Below are 20,090 nucleotides of genomic sequence, written 5' to 3'. Positions count from 1 at the left end.
AAACAATACACCAATCCTCCCACTGTGACCAGCAGCTGAGGGATTGGGGTAAGGATCCCCAAGGTGCGACTCCAATCTCTCCCTCAATGTCAGTAAAATGAGGGAGATAGTCATCAACTTCAGGATGCCTCTGTCTACATCAACGGTGATGAAGTGGAAATGGTCGAGAGCTTCAAATTTCTAGGTTTCCAAATCACCAACAACCTGTCCTGGTCCCTCCATGCTGACACTACAGTTAAGGAAGTCCACCACCACTCTACTTTCTCAGGGGAAAATTCAGCATGTCTGCCATGACTCACCAATGTTTACAAATGCACCACAGAAAGCATCTATTCTGGTTGTATCACAGCTTGGTATGGCTCCTGCTCTGCCCAAGACCACAAGAAACTACAAAGGGCTGTGAACGTAGCCCAATCCATTACTCAAACCAACCTCCCATCCATTGACTCCGTCTGCACTTCCCGCTGCCTGGGAAAAGCAGCCAGCATAATCAAGGACCCCACGCACCCCGGACATTCTCACTTCCACCTTCTTCCATCAGGAAAAAAATACAAAAGTCTCAGGTCACGTACCAACTGACTCAAGAACAGCTTCTTCCCTGCTGTCATCAGACCTTTGAATGGACCTACCGCCCATTAAGTTGATCTTTCTCTAGATCCTAGCTATGACTGTAACACTACATTCTGTACTCTCGCCTTTCCTTCTCCTCTATGTACTCTATGAACGGTATGCTTTGTATAGCGCGCAAGAAACAACACTTTTCACTGTATCCCAATACACGTGACAATAATAAATCAAATCAAAACGTAAAGGTAAGGGGGTGGGGAAGGTGGGGGGGTGGGAGATTGCACACAGGCTGGAGTAGATGGAAGCGAGATTCCGGTGGGTGGGAGGGAGGTGAAGCTGGTTGGCGGGGTGGAAGTGAGAGTGGGGAACACTATAACACTACATTCTGCACTCTCTCCTTTCCTTCTCTATGAACGGTATGCTTTGTCTGCATAGAGCGCAAGAAATAATATTTTTCACTGTATCCCAATATATGTGACAATAATAAATCAAATCAAAAAGGAACAGGTTGGGAGTGGATATGAAGGGTGAGGAGCTGGAGGGAGTCGGGGCTGGGGTTGCTTGGAGGGGCTAGACAAATCTTGTCCACAAGCAGAGATACGCTGACAATGCCTCCAAATGCAGGACTGGCAAAAGGATGGAGAATAATTTACTGGCATTGCCCACATCCGAGGAATGAATAATTAAACACACGCCAGGATGGCTGGTATGTATCCAGGATGTGGGAAAACAATGTAATTACTTGTTGGAAAGAGACGCACAGGTTAGCTCCAACCTGCGATCCTTGGTGAGCTCTGTCTCGAACTGCAGAGGCATCATTCTCACATCGACAGTGATTTGAAATCTGCTGCAGCCTCTCTCTCTCTGTCGGGTTTATCAGACCATGAAGCGGTGCAGCGAGGCACAGCACACATCAGCTTTGCTGCATACACTGCTAGTAAGCACATTGCTTTGACAAGCTGCATATGAAATATAACAGGGCTCGATATTCCATTGCTCACAATAAGCTCGCAAGGCGGAAACACGGCAGCGTGACACAGCATTGAAATGTCAAAGTCACATTCTGACCTGGGATTTCTGCGTGTCTGTGCAAACTGGCTGCAAGTTGCGCTCAAAATTGCGCCCGTTTTGAAAAGATTTCTTCCTCAATTTTCTGCTCAAACTCTTTTGCATCTCACCAAATACAAAATTTGATTTGATTTATTATTGTCACATGTATTGGCATACAGTGAAACTGTTGTTTCTTGCGCGCTATGCAGACAAAGCATACCGTTCATAGAGTACATCGGGACAAAGGAAAGGAGGGAGTGCAGAATGTAGTGTTACAGTCATAGCTAGGGTGTAGAAAAAGATAGGTAGGTAGATAATATAAGGTAGGTCCATTCAAATGTCTGATGGCAGCAGGGAGGAAGCTGTTCTTGAGTCGGTTGGTCCGTGATCTCAGGCTACCAGTGCGGCATGATGGCACAGTGGTTGGCACTGCTGCCTCATGGCGCCAGGGAACCGGATTTGATTCCCATCTTGGGACACTGTCTCTGAGGAGTCTGCACATTCTCCCCGTGTCTGCGTGGGTTTCCTCCAGGTGCTTCAGTTTCCTCCCATAGTCCAAAGATGTGCGGGTTAGGTTGATTGGTCATGCTAAATTGACCCTAGTATTAGCAGAGTAAATATGTGAGGTTATGGGGTTAGGATGGGATTGTTGTTGGTGCAGGCTTGATGGGCCAAATGGCCTCCTTCTGTACTGTAGGGATTCTGTATAATTTTCCTGACGGAAGAAGGTGGAAGAGAGTATGTCCAGGATGCATGGGGTCCTTGATTATGCTGGCTGCTTTTCCGGGGCAGCGGGAAGTGTAGATGGAGTCGATGGATGGGAGGCTGGTTTGCGTGATGGACTGGGCTACGTTCACAACTCTTTGTGGTTCCTTGCGGTCTGGGTCAGAGCAGGAGCCATACCAAGCTGTGATACATCCAAAAAAATCTGTCGTGTCCTGGTACACCTGGGCAGCATTTTAAGATGCATTTTTTTCAAAATGAAATATTTGCACTAAAACGATATTGATAGATTTAAGAGTCATAACTTGTTAAATTTAATTGATGAAGCTTGAAATGGATTTATCAGGGGAAAGAAACATCAGCATTTTTAGCCACAGTGTCACTCCAGTAGCTGTGAGTAAGCTGAATTTCAAGAATTCAAAATGACCTTTATAAAATATATAGAATGGCTTTCTGGTTAGGTTAGGAAAAGTACGTGCTTTCATAATAAGGTTAAAAAAAAATTGAAACCATTTAAAACAGGCCTATTAATGCATTTGAGTCCCCGAAAAAGCTCAAATGGTTTGAGTCTGTTTGCGGATCTGTAGCCACTGCAAGAAGCAGAAACTCTCATTGTTCATCCTTTCACCTGGGGGCAAGGCTGGTTCCGTGGCAGGAACTGTTTCTCCCATGCAGGGCGGAATTTTGCAACAGAATATGCGGCAAGCCATTCAACATATTGCAATGGCAATAATCTCTCCCTCAATCTCAGTAAAACAAAGGAAATAGTTATCGACTTCAAGAAACTTAGTGGAGGACATGCCCCTCTCTACATCAACTGGGACGAAGTGGAAATGGTCGAGAGCTTCAAGTTTCTAGGTGTCCAGATCACCAACAACCTGTTCTGGTCCCTCCTCACCAACGCTATAGTTAAGAAAGCCCACCAATGCCTCTACTTTCTCAGGAGGCTGAGGAAATTCAATAAGTCTGCTTCAACTCTCACCAACTTTTACAAATGCACCATAGAAAGCATCCTTTCCAGATGTATCACAGCTTGGTATGGCTCCTGCTCTGACCAAGACCATAAGAGACTACAAAGGGTCATGAACGTAGCCCAGTCCATCATGCAAACCAGCCTCCCATCCAATGACACTGTCTACATTTCCCGTCGCCTTGGAAAGGCAGCCAGCATAATTAAGGACCCCGCGCAGCCCGGACATTCTCTCTTCCATCTTCTTCTGACAGGAAAAAGATACAAAGGTCTGAGATTATGTACCAACCGACTCAAGAACAGCTTCTTCCCTGCTGCCATCAGACTTTTGAATGGACCTACCTCGCATTAAGTTGATCTTTCTCTACACCCGAGCTATGACTGTAACAATCGTCAGAATTCTATCTCCCAGCCTGCCACTCATGGCTCGCTCCAATTCCAGGCTAGGAATTAGGGCGAGCTAGGGGTGGATAATGGAAATATCCATTGACCTCAGGCGGGATTTTCCAGTCTTGCTCGAGCGAGACCATAAAATCCCACCCACTATATTTTACACCCTCTCCATTCCTTCTCTCCTATGTACTCTATGAACAGTATGCTTTATCTGCATAGCGCAAGAAACAATACTTCTTACTGTATTCGTGTGACAATAATAAATCGAATCAAAACTCCATTGACTGCGGCGGGACTGGAAGATCCTGCCAGTGGAAGGGCCGTAAACTTCTGCCTGATGTGTTCGAAACCAGTGCAAAAAATATCATGGAACTTCAGAAGGATGTGGAAGCTTTGGAGAGATTGCAAAGAAGGTTCAGCAGGATGTTGTCTGGTCTTGAGGGTGTTGGATATGAGGAGAGGTTGAATAAACTAGGATTGTTTTCACTGGAAAAACAGAGGCTGAGGGTAAACCTGATAGAGGTCTACAAAATTATGAGAAGCATAGACAGGTTGGATAGCCAGAGGCTTTTTCCCAGGGTGTAAGTGTCAATACAAGGGGGCAAAGGTTCAAGGTGAGAGGGGGAAAGTTTAAGGGAGACGTGCGGGGGAATTTTTTCACGCAGAGAGCGGTGTGTGCCTGGAACGCACTGCCAGAGGAGGTGGTGGAAACAGGCACATTAGCAACATTTAAGGGGTATCTGGATGGGTACGTGAATAGGGAGGAAATAGAGGGATATGGACCGAGTAAGGGCAGAATTTATTTTTAGTTTAGTTGGGGCATCAGGATCGGTACAGGCTTGGAGGGCCGAAGGGCCTGATCCTGTGCTGTACTTTCCTTTGATTTATTTGTTCATTATTTATTGTATATAAATAAATAAGATAAAATGAAATAAAATAAATGGAAAAGGAGGTGAAGATCGAGGGTAGAGTTCATGCTCGGAAGTTGTTGAACTCAGTGTTCAGTCTGGGAGGCTGTAAAGTGCCTAATTGAAGGTGCTGTTCCTCCAGTTTGCGTTGGGGTTCACTAGAACATTGCAAAAGGCCAAGGATGGATATGTGGGCAGGATGGTGTGGAGAAATGGCAAAGCGACAGGAAGGTCTGGGTTCTGCTTGTGGACAGACCGAAGGTGTTCAGCAAAGCGGTCACCCAGTCTGCGTTTGGTTTCTCCAATGTACAGTAGACCGCATTGGGAGCAGCTCCCCATGTTGTGGAGGCTGAAGTCAACAGTGGGATTTGAACCCAAAACCTCATGACTCAGAGACAGGCGTGCTACTCACTGAGCCACAACTGGCACTGCTAAAGTTAAATGAGACCTGAACGTTTCCCACTGTGCTCAGTGCGAGGGGTTAATGGAGAGGGGGGAGAAACTCTTTCCACATTAAACTTCTCATTTTTCTCGGTGCCCTGATCTCCGCATCTGAACATTCTCCCCAATAAATCATCTTCACTACAACATCCTTGAACAGGTGTTTTCTCTGCTCTGACGCGGTTGTTGATCAGGCTTTACAAAGTCTGCCGGGCAATGTGACAAGTTAAAAAATCACTTCAAGTTACACACACAATTAATCACTCTCAGCAAATTAGTTCGCTCCAATTCATCTTGTGATTCGAATTGGTGAGAGGGTTTTCTTCAAGCAAAGAAAACAAGAGCTCTTCACGTTGGCAGCTGATGAAATCCGGTGTTAAAATCTCAAATATTATGAGGGATTAGAGATTATTATGTCAAGGATCAGACTGAAATGCTGTGTCAGGTGACTTGTCCTGAATTGACTCATCTCACCCTTCAGCATTGAGGTAGGGGATAGGGAATGGTCAGCCATTGATAGAACCATACAGCGCAGACAAGGCCCTTCGGCCCATCGAGTCTGCACCGACACACGAGAAATACCTGAACCCCCACCTAATCCCATCTGCCAGCACTTGGCCCATAGCCCTGAATGTTATGATGTTCCAAGTGTTCATCCAGATACTTTTTAAAGGATGTGAGGCAACCCGCCTCCACCACCCTCCCAGGCAGCGCATTCCAAACCGTCACCACCCTCTAGATAAAAAGGATTCTCTTCATATCCCCCCTAAACCTCCTGCCCCTCACCTTGAACCTGCATCACCTCATGACTGACCCTTCAACTAAGAGGAACAGCTGCTCCTTATCCACTCTGTCCATGTCCCTCATAATCTAGTACCTCGATCAGGTCGCCCTTCAGTCTTCTCTGCTCCAACGAAAACAACCAAAGCCTCTCAAACCTCTCCTCATAAATTAAATGTTCCATCCTAGGCAGCATCCTGGTGAATCTCCTCTGCACCCCCTCCAGTGCAATCACATCCTTCTGATAATGTGGCGACCAGAACTGCACACAGTACTCCAGCTGTGGCCTCACCAAAGTTCTATACAACTCCAACATGACTTCCCTGCTTTTGTAATCTATGCCTCAATTGATAATGGGCAAGTGTCCTGTATGTCTTTTTCACCATCCTACTAACATGCCCTTCCGCTTTCAGAGGTCTGTGGACAAACGCACCAAAGTCCCTTTGTTCCACAGAACTTCCTAGCATCCTGCCATTCATTTAACACTTCCTTGTCAAATTACTCCTTCCAAAGTGACCATTCCCCCATGATCATTTCCTGTTGTTAGAAAAGAGTTGAGCGAATTCAGTCTTCGTGGTGACGTAGTTTTTCCACATTGAGATCCAGCTAGCCACAGAGAGTGGAATTCTCCGATCCCTTCCGTACCCGCCCTGCTGCCAGCAAGAACGAGGAGTCTGATCCACAATCCGAACCCCATTCACTGCAGGGGTACCGGAGAATCCCAGCTATGGTCGAGGTCGGAGGTTTCTGGTGATGGAACAGATGCTGCTGAGCAAGACTCCAAACCAAACACTGGGAGCAGCTTCACACTCATTGCAGAAACAATTAGTGTGAGTCACAGATGGAAATAGAGAGTGGAAGAGAGAGAGTGAGCTGTTCTAAACTGAACAGGGGAGAGAAGTAGAGAGGTGGAGAGGTTTAGGGAGGGAATTCCAGAGCGCAGGGCCTCAGTAGCTGAAGGCATGTACTCAAATAGAGAGGCAAAGGACATTGGAATATTGGATTTGACGGCATTATTGGAACAGGAAGGGGTTATTCAGCCTGTTCTGCCATTCAGTGAGATCCTATCTGACCGACACATGCCTGTATGGCTAAGGCCACCGTGCCAAGGAATAACAGCAGAGGCCCTATGGGAATGGAAGCAATATGTCACCATTAAAAACCACTTCCTCATCACGGATCCCACACCCCCCTAACCCGGGCTTCAACCTGCCACATCAACATTGGGCATTCCTCAATGGTTTCCGTACTGGTCAAAGCCTTTGTGCAGCAAATTGCATCAAAAGGGCCTTCAGATAACCTGTGGTGCACCCCATTCAGTGACCCACATTACTGACGACTGCTCCCTGACAAGGGCTCCGAGAGCTCCATTTCACCGCTGCTGAAGCTATTGCCTGGCTTAATGATTAATGCACATGCTAAAAAAACATTTTTAAAAAGGTTGTTGATCTGCACACCACTCACACAATCACAGAATCATACAGTGCACAAGAGGCCCTATGGCCCATCGAGTCCACACGGACACATGAGAAACACCTGAACTTTGAACTTCCACCTAATCCCATCTGCCAGCACTTGGCCCAGAGCCCTGAATGTTATGATGTTCCAAGTGCTCGTCCAGATACTTTTTAAAGGATGTGAGGCATCCCGCCTCTACCACCCTCCCAGGCAGCGCATTCCAGACCGTCACCACCCGCTGAGTCAAAATGTTGTTCCTCACATCCCCCCCTAAACCTCCTGCCCCTCACCTTGAACCTGTGTCCCCTCGTGACTGACCCTTCAACTAAGAGGAACAGCTGCTCCTTATCCACTCATCCATGCCCCTCATAATGTTGTACACCTCGATCCTGGGCATTCTCTCTTCCACCTTCTTCCGTCGGGAAAAAGATACAAAAGTCTGAGGTCACGTACCAACTGACTCAAGAACAGCTTCTTCCCTGCTGCTGTCAGACTTTTGAATGGACCCACCTCGCATGAAGTTCAGCTTTCTCTACACCCTAGCTATGACTGTAACACTCTTTTCTGCACTCTTTCGTTGTTTCTCTATGAACGGTATGCTTTGTCTGTATAGCGCGCAAGAAACATTAGTTCTCACTGTATACTAATACATGTGTCAATAATAAATCAAATCAAATCGAATCAAAATCAATCAGGTTGCCCCTCAGTCCCTCCAACGAAAATGACTCACTCACCAGCCTTGACTCCGTAAAAGAGGTACAGAATACAAAAGTCAAAATGTAATAAGGAACCTACATCAAATGTTAACCGTTGTTTGGAGCTCGGTGAACAGTAAGAGGCTGAACAGTATGAGAAGAGTGTTTGAGGGATCGAGCACACAGTGCAGATTGACGGCTTGCTATATAATATTACAAAGACTTGAAAAGTTCAGACTGTTTTTGTTTATACAGAGGAAGCCATGAGGTGATTTGACAGAGATGTCTAAAATCAGCGAAAGGATGGGTAGACGGCATGATGGCACAGTTGTTAGCACTGCTGCCTCACAGTACCAGGGACCCAGGTTCGATTGCCGACTTGGGTGACTGTCTGGGTGGAGTTTGCACATTCTCCCCGTGTCTGCGTGGGTTTCCTCCGGGTGCTCCGGTTTCCTCCCACAGTCCGAAAGCCGTGCTGGTTAGGTGCATTGGCCGTGCTAATTTTTCCCTCAGTGTGCCCGAACAGGCGCCGGAGTGTGGCGACTCGGGGATTTTCACAGTAACTTCATCGCAGTGTTAATGTAAGCCTACTTGTGACACTGATAAACTTTCAAAGCAACTGTTTTTCAATGTTTGAAGGTGGAGATTGAGGAGACGGAGGGAAAACGTTGAGAGGTTTGTGACAGAAAGCGGGAGAGAAATGGGATGAGTTGTGATTGGTGACATGCTTTCCTTTCCCTCGCCAGATATTATCGTGCTAATTGCTTCCATTGCAGTCATCGCTGCCGGTACCCAGGGGAACATATTCGCCACCTCTGCCCTCCGGAGCCTCCGCTTTCTGCAGATCCTCCGCATGGTCAGAATGGACCATCGAGGGGGCACATGGAAGCTGCTGGGGTCTGTGGTTTACGCACACAGTAAGGTGGGTGAGTCGGGTGCAAGGTACGGCAGACTCATCGGTTTGCCTTGTCGGGGGGGTTTCTCTCTTACACAGGACGCCACCACCTTTTCCCTAAGTGAACCATTTCCTCCAATCTCAATGTGACCAGCCAGTCTCAAGGTAAGAGGAAGGTTGGCGTTTGGAGGTGGCACCACTCATTGAGGGTCTGACGGTGAGGGCATGCCCTTCGATCTGGGGTTGTCTAAGTGGAGGATGGAAGAAATGAGAGATTCCTGTTTGTAGAATTGTGCAATGAACTGGACAATGTGGAACATGACAATCCATTCCACCTTGCCCAGAACAATGCAACCACTCAACATGCTCAAAAGGGGCAAATTCTAAATGAATCTGGGAAAGACAATACCACTGCCTGCGAGTGGCCAATCTAAGGAACAGGCACACTTTGGGATGATGTAAAAGTAATCAGGATGACATGGTGGCACAGCGGTTAGCACTGCTGCCTCACAGCTCCAGGGACCCGGGTTCGATTCCCGGCTTGGGTCACTGTCTGTGCGGAGTTTGCACATTCTCCCCGTGTCTGCGTGAGTTTCCTCCGGGTTCTCTGGTTTCCTCCCACGGTCCAAAGATGTGATGATTAGGTTGATTGGCCATGCTGAATTGCCCCTTGGTGTCCAGGGACGTGTAGGTTAGAGGGGTTAGCGGGGTAAATGTGTGGGGTTCTGGGACTAGGACCTGGCTGGGATTGTTGTTGGTGTAGACTTGATGGGCCGAATGGCCTCCTTCTGCATTGTAGTGTTTCTATGATTCTAGCACCGATTAATTCCTAATATCAAACTGATTTGGTGCAGTAAATGACATGTTCGGGATATGGTATGAGTCATTTGTGGTATGATAACACGAGGAGTGTACCATGTCTGAAAAAACTGGGTGACTTTAGACAAAATAAAAGCAAATTACTGCGGATGCTGGAATCTGAAACCAAAAGAGAAAATGCTGGAAAATCTCAGCAGGTCTGGCAGCATCTGTAAGGAGAGAAAACAGCTGGTGTTTCGAGTCCAGATGACCCTTTGTCAAAGGTGACTTTAGACCTCTCGTTCCCAAAGCTTTCTATCACCGCAGATATCCTCACTCCATATTGGGTCTGTTGTAGACTCCGAGATCGTGATTGATCGCTGGGATTAGTGCCATCATGTTGTGACGTCATCCATTGCAACATTTCTTTCTGTTTTCCACTCTTTTTTATTTTATTCATTCGTGGGACATGGGTGTCGCTGGCTGGCCAGCATTTATTGTAAGAAGTTTAACAACACCAGGTTAAAGTCCAACAGGTTTATTTGGTAGCAAAAGCAACACAAGCTTTCGGAGCTCTAAGCCCCTTCTTCAGGTGAGTGGGCATTCTGTTCACAAACAGAGTTTATAAAGACACAAACTCAATTTACATGAATAATGGTTGGAATGCGAATACTTACAACTAATCAAGTCTTTAAGAAACAAAACAATGTGAGTGGAGAGAGCATCAAGACAGGCTAAAAAGATGTGTATTGTCTCCAGACAAGACAGACAGTGAAACTCTGCAGGTCCACGCAACTGTGGGGGTTACAAATAGTGTGACATGAACCCAATATCCCGGTTGAGGCCGTCCTCGTGTGTGCGGAACTTGGCTATCAGTTTCTGCTCAGAAAGCTCCGAAAGCTTGTGTGGCTTTTGCTACCAAATAAACCTGTTGGACTTTAACCTGGTGCTGTTAAACTTCTTACTGTGTTTACCCCAGTCCAACGCCGGCATCTCCACAGCTTTTATTGCCCATTCCTGGTTGCTCAAGGGTAGTTGAGAGTCAGCCACATTGCTGTGGCTTTGGAGTCACATGTAGGCCCGACCAGATAAGGAAGGCAGATTTCCTTCCCTAAAGGAACCAGATAGGTTTTTCTGACAATCAGCAATGGTTTCATTGTCATCAGTAGATTCTTAATTCTAGATATTTTTTATCGAATTCAAATTCTGCCATCTGCCGTGGTGGGAATCGAAGCCAGGTCCCCAGAACATTAGCTGAGTTTCTGGATTAATAGTCGAGCGATAATACCACTAGGCCATCGCCTCACTTCTACTCCTGTTGCTGCTGAGGAAGCCAGGAAGCTCTGACTTTACACCCTTGTTGTTCCTCCCAACAGGAGCTGATTACAGCTTGGTACATTGGCTTCCTGGTGCTGATCTTCTCCTCGTTCCTTGTTTACTTGGTAGAGAAGGATTCGAATACTGAGTTTGCCACGTATGCCGACGCCCTGTGGTGGGGAACAGTGAGTACAACCTTTGCACTGCCATTTTGCTTTAGAACGGTCCCTGGGGAGAAATATTAACAGGGATAGTTGAGACTGAGAGACTCCAAGTTACAAACAATTCACGTGCTCGTTCGAACACCAGCCCATCGACACGAGAATGTCACCAAGTCCAGTGTTTGTCTTCTGTTTCTCTCTTCTCTTCACTCTCTCTCATTCTCTTTCTCTCCCCCCTCACTCTCTTTCTCTCCCCCCTCACTCTCTTTCTCTCTCCCCTCACTCTCTCTCTCTCCCCCTCACTCTCTCTCTCTCCCTCGCTCTCCCTCGTTCTGTTTCTGTCTCAATCTCTCTTTTCCCACTTGCTCTCCTTCTCACTCTCTCTCACTTATTTTCTCTCCCATTCACTCTTTCTCCGTGACATTCTTTCACTCCTTCTCTCCCTACTATTCCCTTGGTGTCTCTCTGGCGCTAATTTCTCTCTTCCTCTCTCTCACTTCCTCTCTTAGCTCCCTTCCCGCTCCTCCACTCTTGTGCCTCTCTCTCCCGCTTCCTCTCTCACTCCCTCACTTTCTCTCTCCTTTCCTTTCCCCGACTCACTTTCTCCCTTGCTGTCTCTCCGCCATTCATTCTCTTCACAACCCTGTCCGCCTCCACTCTCTCCCTTTCGCACTCCCTCCCACTCTTTGCCTCTCCCTCACACTCTCTCTCCTACACTCTCTCCCATTCAATCCCTCCCTCCCCTCTCTGCCCCACACTTTCTCCTTCTCTCCCACTCTCTCTCTTGCACGCTCTATTTCTCTCCCATTCGCTCTATCTCTTTCCCAGTCTCTCTTCATCCTCCCCCTTGCTTCTCTGCCCACGTGTTCTCCCATTCTCTCTTTCACTCCCTCTCTCTCCCACTCTCTTTCTCTCCCACCTAGTCTCTCTCTCTGTCTCTCTCTCACTCTCAGGAACACTTACATTCACAATTTATCCAGTTGGCCGGACAAAAGCTGGGGAAAGCCACCTCAGATACGGAATGCCCCTGATCACCCTGTGTGATTTATTTTAGAAAGTTCTTGATGACGGGATCACCACTCAATCTGAAACATTGAACGGCCTATCACCTCCATTGTAGATGTGAGCAGCTTGTCTTTTGAGTAACATGTCAGGCCTTGAAGCTTCAGGGTCGGTCTGGCACAGCAAGATCCCACACTGTCTACCCTTGACAGTTGACCCTATCTGATAGTTCTTGAGCACAGCAAGATCCCATGTTATCCCTCCCGGATACTCGACCCTCTCTGATAGTTCTGGGGCACAGCAAGATCCCATAATCTCAATCCCCGATATTCAACCATGCCAGAACTTCCAAGGTCAATAATCATGTATTTTATTTGGTGACCCACCCCTGCCATGTATTGCGGCACCCGTCATGATTTGAGAAGGTTGGAATTGAGTTTGTGTCAGACCCATCCCCGTTTGTAAGCCTCTCTTAGGCCCCAGTTATGAGGCTGGACTATTAAGCCAATCCGATTCATGGGTGAAGGCAGATATAGATACAGATAGGCACAGTGGCACAGTGGTCAGCACTGCTGCCTCACAGCGCCAGGGACCTGACTTCGATTCCTGGCTTGGGTCACTGTCTGTGTGGAAACTGCACATTCTCCCCATGTCTGCGTGGGTTTCCTCCGGCTGCTCCAGTTTCCTCCCACAGTCTGAAAGTCAAGCTGGTTAGGTGCACTGGCCATGCTAAATTCTCCCTCAGTGTACCCGAACAGGTGCCGGAGTGTGGCGACTAGGGGATTTTCACAGTAACTTCATTGCAGTGTTAATGTAAGCCTTCCTTGTGACTAATAAACAAACTTTATTTTACTTTAGATGCTAATAGGTTGTAAGGTGCGATCTTTTCTTCCCCCCCCAGATCACCCTGACAACCATTGGTTACGGGGATAAGACTCCCACCACGTGGCTCGGGAGGCTGCTGTCGGCTGGATTTGCTCTCCTTGGGATTTCCTTCTTTGCACTTCCCGCTGTGAGTACCTCCCAGGTGGTAAAGAGACCGAATGGAATGAAAGCAGTTCTTAGAATCACAACTCACTGCCCCAACAGAGGGGAGGCGATGGCCTAGTGGTATTATCACCAGACTATTAATCCAGAAACTCAACTAATGTTCTGCGGACCCAGGTTCGAATCCCGCCACGGCAGATGGTGGAATTTGAATTCAATAAAAAATATCTGGAATTAAGAATCTACTGATGACCATGAAACCATTGTCGATTGTCGGAAAAATCCATCTGGTTCACTAATGTCCCTTAGGGAAGGTAATCTGCTGTCCTTACCTGGCCTGGCCTACATGTGACTCCAGAGCCACAGCAATGTGGTTGATTCTCAACTGCCCTCCAAGGGCAACTAGGGATGGGCAATAAATGCTGGCCAGCCAGCGACGCCCATGTCCCACGAACGAATGAAAAACAAAGTGGCCCTATTAGGGCAGCAAGCTGGAAACCTCCCTGCTAAAGGATGAATGCTACTCAGAGGTTCGTGCTGAGTTATGTTGTTGGGGAGAGCAGAGAGACAGCCTTGTTCAGCATTCAACCATCTCACGGCTATCAGGAAGGATATACTAACCATAGGGGGAGAACAGAGCGGACTCATCTAATCATACCTAGGATTAACAGAGAGAAAAATAGAGATTTCCTTATATTTTCATGCCTTAGGTTATGCAATGAATTTGATTTTTTTTAATTCATTCGTGGGGCATCGGCATCGCTGGCTGGCCAGAATTTATTGCCCATCCCTAGTTGCCCTTGGAGGGCAGTTGAGAGTCAACCAGGTTTCTGTGGCTCTGGAGTCACATGTAGGCCAGACTAGGTAAGGATGGCAGATTTCCTTCCCGAAAGGACATTGGTGACCCAAATGGATTTTTCCAACAAATTGACAATGGTTCCAAGGTCATCAGTAGATTCTTAATTCCAGATATTTTTTAGTGAATTCAAATTCCACCATCTGCCGTAGTGGGATTTGAAATAGGGGCCCCAGAACATTAGCTGAGTTTCTGGATTAATAGTGATAATACCACTAGGCCATTGCTTCCCTTGTGATTTGATTTGATTTGATTTATTATTGTTACATGTTTAGGGATACAGTGGAAAGTATTATTTCTTGCTTGCTAATCAGACAAAGCAAACCATTCATAGAATACATAGGGGAGAAGGAAAGAAGAGGGTGTAGCATGTCGTGTTACAGTCATAGCTAGGTTGTAGAGAAAGATGTGCCACTGTGGGCAGCACAGTGGTTAGCACTGCTGCTTCATAGCGCCAAGGCTCCAGGTTCAATTGCAGCCTCGGGTCACTGTCTGTGTGAAGTTTGCACATTCTCCCCGTGTCTGCATGGGTTTCCTCCGGGTGCTCCGGTTTCTTCCCACACTCCAAAGATGTGTGGGTTAGGTTGATAGGCCATGATAAATTGACCCTAGTGTCAGGGGGATTAGCAGGGTAAATTTGTGGGGTTACAGGAATAGGGTCTGGGTGGGATTGTGGTCGGTGCAGACTCGATGGGCCGAATGGCCTCCTTCTGCACTGTAGGGATTCTATGACCAGCTTAATATAAGGTAGGTCCATTCAAAAGTCTGATGGCAGCAGGGAAGAAGCTGTTGATGCATAACCTCAGACTTTTGTATCTTTTTCCCAATGGAAGAAGGTGGAAGAGAGTATGTCCGGGGTGCATAGGTCCTTGATTGCTTTTCCGAGGTAGCAGGAAGTGTAGACGGAGTCAATAGATGGGAGGCTGGTTTGCGTGATGGACTGGGCTACGTTCACAACCCTTTGTAGTTTCTTGCAGTCTTGGACAGAGCAGGAGCTATATCAAGCTACGATACATCCGGAAAGGATGCTTTCTATGGTGCATCTGTAAAGAATGATGAGAGTCATAGCAGACACGCCAAATTTCCTCAGCCTCTTGAGAAAGTAGAGGTGTTGGTGGCCTTTCTTAGCTATTGCGTCGGCCTGGAGGGACCAGGACAGGTTGTTGGCGATCTGGACACCTAGAAACATGAGATTCTCGACCATTTCCCCTTCATCCACATTGATGTGGACAGGGGCATGTCGTCCACTACACTTCCTGAAGATGATGACTACCTCCCTCGTTTGATGTGCTAAAGATGATTAAAGGATTGAATAAGAAAGATAAAAAGAAACAATTATCTTTTGTAAAAAGCCAATCTTCATATTAGAGCCATTGGCGATTGAGATCAATACGTTTTTGTTAGGTAAGAATATCAAGTCAGATGAAGCAAAAGTGAGTAGACCGGGGCTATGCTCATTGGAATTCAGAAGAATGAGGGGAGATCTTATAGAAACATACAAGATTATGAAGTGAATAGATGAGATAGAAGCAGGGTAGTTGTTCCTATCGGAGGGAGGATGTCCTGGCAGTTTTGAATAAACTGAAGGTCGATAAGTCCCCTGGGCCTGATGAAATGTATCCTAGGATTCTTTGGGAGGCAAGGGACGAGATTGCAGAGCCTTTGGCTTTGATCTTTGGGTCCTCGCTGTCCACGGGGATGGTGCCAGAGGACTGGAGAATGGCGAATGTTGTTCCTCTGTTTAAGAAAGGGAATAGAAATGACCCTGGTAATTATAGACCGGTTAGTCTTACTTCGGTGGTTGGTAAATTGATGGAAAAGGTCCTTAGAGATGGGATTTACGACCATTTAGAAAGATGCAGATTAATCCAGGATAGTCAGCACGGATTTGTGAAGGGCAAGTCGTGCCTCACAAATTTGATAGAATTTTTTGAGGAGGTAACTAGGTGTGTTTATGAAGGTAGGGCAGTTGATGTCATATACATGGATTTTAGTAAGGCGTTTGATAAGGTCCCCCATGGTCGGCTTATGATGAAAGTGAGGAGGTGTGGGATAGAGAGAAACTTGGCCGATTGGATAGGTAACTGGCTGTCTGATCGAAGACAGAGGGTGGTGGTCAATGGAAAATTTTCGGATTGGAGGCAGGTTGCGAGCGGAGTGCCACAGGGATCAGTGCTTGGTCCTCTGCTCTTTGTGATTTTTATTAATGACTTAGAGGAGGGAGCTGAAGGGTGGATCAGTAAATTTGCTGATGACACCAAGATTGGTGGAGTAGTGGATGAGGTGGAGGGCTGTTGTAGGCTGCAAAGAGACATAGATAGGATGCAAAGCTGGGCTGAAAAATGGCAAATGGAGTTTAACCCTGATAAATGTGAGGTGATTCATTTTGGTAGGACTAATTTAAATGTGGATTACAGGGTCAAAGGTAGGGTTCTGAAGACTGTGGAGGAACAGAGAGATCTTGGGGTTCATATCCACAGATCTCTAAAGGTTGCCACTCAAGTGGATAGAGCTGTGAAGAAGGCCTATAGTGTGTTAGCTTTTATTAACAGGGGGTTGGAGTTTAAGAGCCGTGGGGTTATGCTGCAACTGTACAGGACCTTGGTGAGACCACATTTGGAATATTGTGTGCAGTTCTGGTCACCTCACTATAAGAAGGATGTGGAAGCGCTGGAAAGAGTGCAGAGGAGATTTACCAGGATGCTGCCTGGTTTGGAGGGTAGGTCTTATGAGGAAAGGTTGAGGGAGCTAGGGCTGTTCTCTCTGGAGCGGAGGAGGCTGAGGGGAGACTTAATAGAGGTTTATAAAATGATGAAGGGGATAGATAGAGTGAACGTTCAAAGACTATTTCCTCGGGTGGATGGAGCTATTACAAGGGGGCATAACTATAGGGTTCGTGGTGGGAGATACAGGAAGGATATCAGAGGTAGGTTCTTTACGCAGAGAGTGGTTGGGGTGTGGAATGGACTGCCTGCAGTGATAGTGGAGTCAGACACGTTAGGAACATTTAAGCGGTTATTGGATAGGCACATGGAGCACACCAGGATGATAGGGAGTGGGATAGCTTGATCTTGGTTTCAGATAAAGCTCGGCACAACATCGTGGGCCGAAGGGCCTGTTCTGTGCTGTACTGTTCTATGTTCTATGAGTGAAAGGAGTTGAGATAGAAATAAGAACATAAGAACTAGGAGCAGGAGTAGGCCCCTCGAGCCTGCTCCGCCATTCAATAAGATCATGGCTGATCTTTTTGTGGATTCAGCTCTACTTACCCGCCCGCTCACCATTACCCTTAATTCCTTTACTGTTCAAAAATGTATCTATCCTTGCCTTAAAAACATTCAATGAGGTAGCCTCCACAGATTCACAACCCTTTGTGTGAAGAAGTTCCTCCTCAACTCAGTCCTAAATCTGCATTGCCTTATTTTGAGGCCATGCCCCCTAGTTCCAGTTTCACCCGCCAGTAGGAACAACTACCCTGCTTCTATCTCATCTATTCACTTCATAATCTTGTATGTTTCTATAAGATCTCCCCTCATTCTTCTGAATTCCAATGAGTATAGTCCCAGTCTACTCAGTCTCTCCTCATAAGCCAACCCTCTCAACTCCAGAATAAAGCCGTGATTGAAATGAATGGTGGAAGAAGGGACTAAATGGGCTCCTGTTTGTAAATGACTTCCTCAGGTTCAATTGTAATTCCCTCCATGATGGGAAATGGGCAGACTAGGGTTAAAACCCTCACAATGGATCCCCGCTGCTCTGTCAGACAGAAGAGCTACATGCGAGTCTAGAAAAGCAATGCACATTGTAATGTTGTTAAGATCTCAACACCACTTTAAATAAGTGAGTGACTCTCACCAGTTTGTTTAACCACAAGAGCAGACCTTCCAGAGGGAAGAAGTTGGAAGCGACACTGAATTATCACAGGACCCTGGAAAGGTGGGTGAAGATCCCTGAACAATCATAGAATCATAGTACAGAAGTCATGCGGCCCATCGAGTCTGCATCCACAGCAATCCCACCCAGGCCCTATCCCCGTAACCCCCACATATTTACCCTACTAATCCCCCTGACACTAAAGGGCAATTTAGCACGGCCAATTCACCTAACCCGCACTGGACTGTGGGAGGAAACCGGAACACTCGGAGGAAACTCACGCAGACACGATGAGAACGTACAAACTCCACACAGACAGTCATCCGAGGCCAGAATTGAACCCGGGGTCCTTGGCACTGGGAGGCAGTGCTAACCACTGTGCCACCGTGCCACCATTGTGTACCTATGCAGTGTCATTAATGTAGTTTAAACATTTTAAAGTACTTCCCAGGAGTGCTGTCACGCAACAATAAACAGAAGCCACATTAGGAGATATTAGGACAGGACCAGAAATGTGGTTAAAGAAGTAAATTTAAAGGAAGGACTTCAAGGAGGAGAGAGAGGTAGGGAAGGGGAGAGGTTTGGGGGGAAGGGGGGAAATTCCAGAGATTACAGCCTCAAACTGAAGGCACGTCCTCCAATGATGAAGAGATTAATATCGGGGCAGTACTGGAGGATGGAATTAGAGGTTTGCAGAGCGGGTTGTGGTTGGAGGAGTTGGAGAGATAGGGAAGGCTCATGGAGGGATTTGAAAACAAGGATGAAGGAGGGAAGGATTGTAGTTTTCTGAATTGCGATGTCCTGGTTTGTTCCTCAAGGAGCAGACAGATCAGAAGAACATTAGATTGGTGTTTTGCAACGATGGTAATCGATGCCAGCTCTTCCGAGTTTTACTGCTGCATCTCTACTTCATTACATGACTTTTTAATAGAAGTGATTTTCCCAACATTAACATCTCACCTAACGTGTCCCTTCCATAGAGGAGTAGATGAACAATACATCACAACATTACAAGAAAGAAAAGCCTGACTGGAGCCGGGTACTCCGGTTTCCTTCCACCCTCCAAAGATGTGCAGGTTAGGTTGATTGGCCAGTTAATCGCCAGTTAGTGTCAGGAGGATTTGTAAGATAAATACATGGGGTTACGGGGATAGGGCCTGAATGGAATTGTTATCGGTGCAAGCTCGATGGGCCGAATGGCCTCCTTCTGCACTGTAGGGTTTCTATGGATTCTTTTCTATGAACCTGCAGGGGGGATAGGACAGGAGACTGGGGTGGCATGGTGACACAGTGGTTAGCACTGCTGTCTCACAGCGCCAGCGACCCGGGTTCGATTCCCGCTTGGGACACTGTCTGTGTGGAATCTGCACGTTCTCCCCATGTCTGCGTGGGTTTCCTCTGGTTTCCTTCCACAGTCCAAAGATGTGCAGGTTAGGTGCATTGGCCATGCTAAACTGCCCCTTAATGTCTCAGGATGCGTAGGTTAGAGGGATTAGTGGAGTAAATATGTGGGGTTATGGGACTAGGGCCGAGTTAGGATTGTTGTCAGTGCAGACACGATGGGCTGAATGGCCTCCTTCTGCACTGTAGAGTTTCTATGAAAGGTAAAATCGGGCTCAGAACAAGGGACTATAATTCAATAACCCCTCCTCCCAGCAACCTTTGTTGGGCATGTAAGCAGTTTGACTGGGTATGACTGACATGTCTTCTTGGCCTTTATCACAGGGTATTCTTGGCTCAGGGTTCGCCTTAAAGGTTCAAGAACAACATCGGCAGAAACACTTTGAGAAGAGAAGAAATCCGGCAGCCAGCCTCATTCAGGTAGGCCCCATGTTGTTCTATATAATTGAGCGTGTCAGTCAGTTCCACAGGTCTGCCTGAATCAGACAAGGGAGTGACAAAGTTCTTGCGCTGATTTTAAGCAAAGTAAATTCTATCCCCAAAAGAAGGGAGGCATTAAACATAGAAACAGAGAAACTAGAAGCAGAAGTAGGCCATTCAGCAAGAGAGACAATTCACACCTCTTTAACCTGTGATTATCCCTCTCTCCATTCGCAATGTCTGTACCTGTAAAGACTTGATTACCTGTAAAGACTTGCATTCCAACCATTATCTTGCAGTTGTGTCTCTGTCTATATATGCCCTGTTTGTAAACCCAACTGTCCACTCGCCTGATAAAGGAGCAGCAATCCAAAAGCTCGTGGTTCCAAATAAAC

General features: G+C 46.8%; 1 protein-coding gene across 2 annotated transcripts in view; it reads left to right on the top strand.

Annotated features, from left to right (window-relative positions):
* The window catches only part of LOC144493860 (potassium voltage-gated channel subfamily KQT member 5-like), a 281,576-nt gene that overhangs the window by 236,733 nt on the left and 24,753 nt on the right, over window positions 1–20,090 (top strand). The window contains exons 4-7 of one of the 2 annotated variants that reach the window (XM_078213434.1): window positions 8,762–8,907; window positions 11,055–11,180; window positions 13,060–13,170; window positions 19,600–19,695. In XM_078213434.1, coding sequence (XP_078069560.1) covers window positions 8,762–8,907; window positions 11,055–11,180; window positions 13,060–13,170; window positions 19,600–19,695 — 479 coding nt within the window. Of the gene's footprint in view, window positions 1–8,731; window positions 8,908–11,054; window positions 11,181–13,059; window positions 13,171–19,599; window positions 19,696–20,090 lie in introns of both variants that reach the window. The other variant, XM_078213433.1, reaches the window with a different exon arrangement.

The sequence above is a fragment of the Mustelus asterias genome, chromosome 5 (assembly GCF_964213995.1).
Source record: "Mustelus asterias chromosome 5, sMusAst1.hap1.1, whole genome shotgun sequence".
In the NCBI taxonomy this organism is placed as follows: domain Eukaryota; kingdom Metazoa; phylum Chordata; class Chondrichthyes; order Carcharhiniformes; family Triakidae; genus Mustelus; species Mustelus asterias.
Note: the sequence above shows the minus strand (reverse complement) of the source record. Positions and strands in the feature narration are given on the sequence as shown.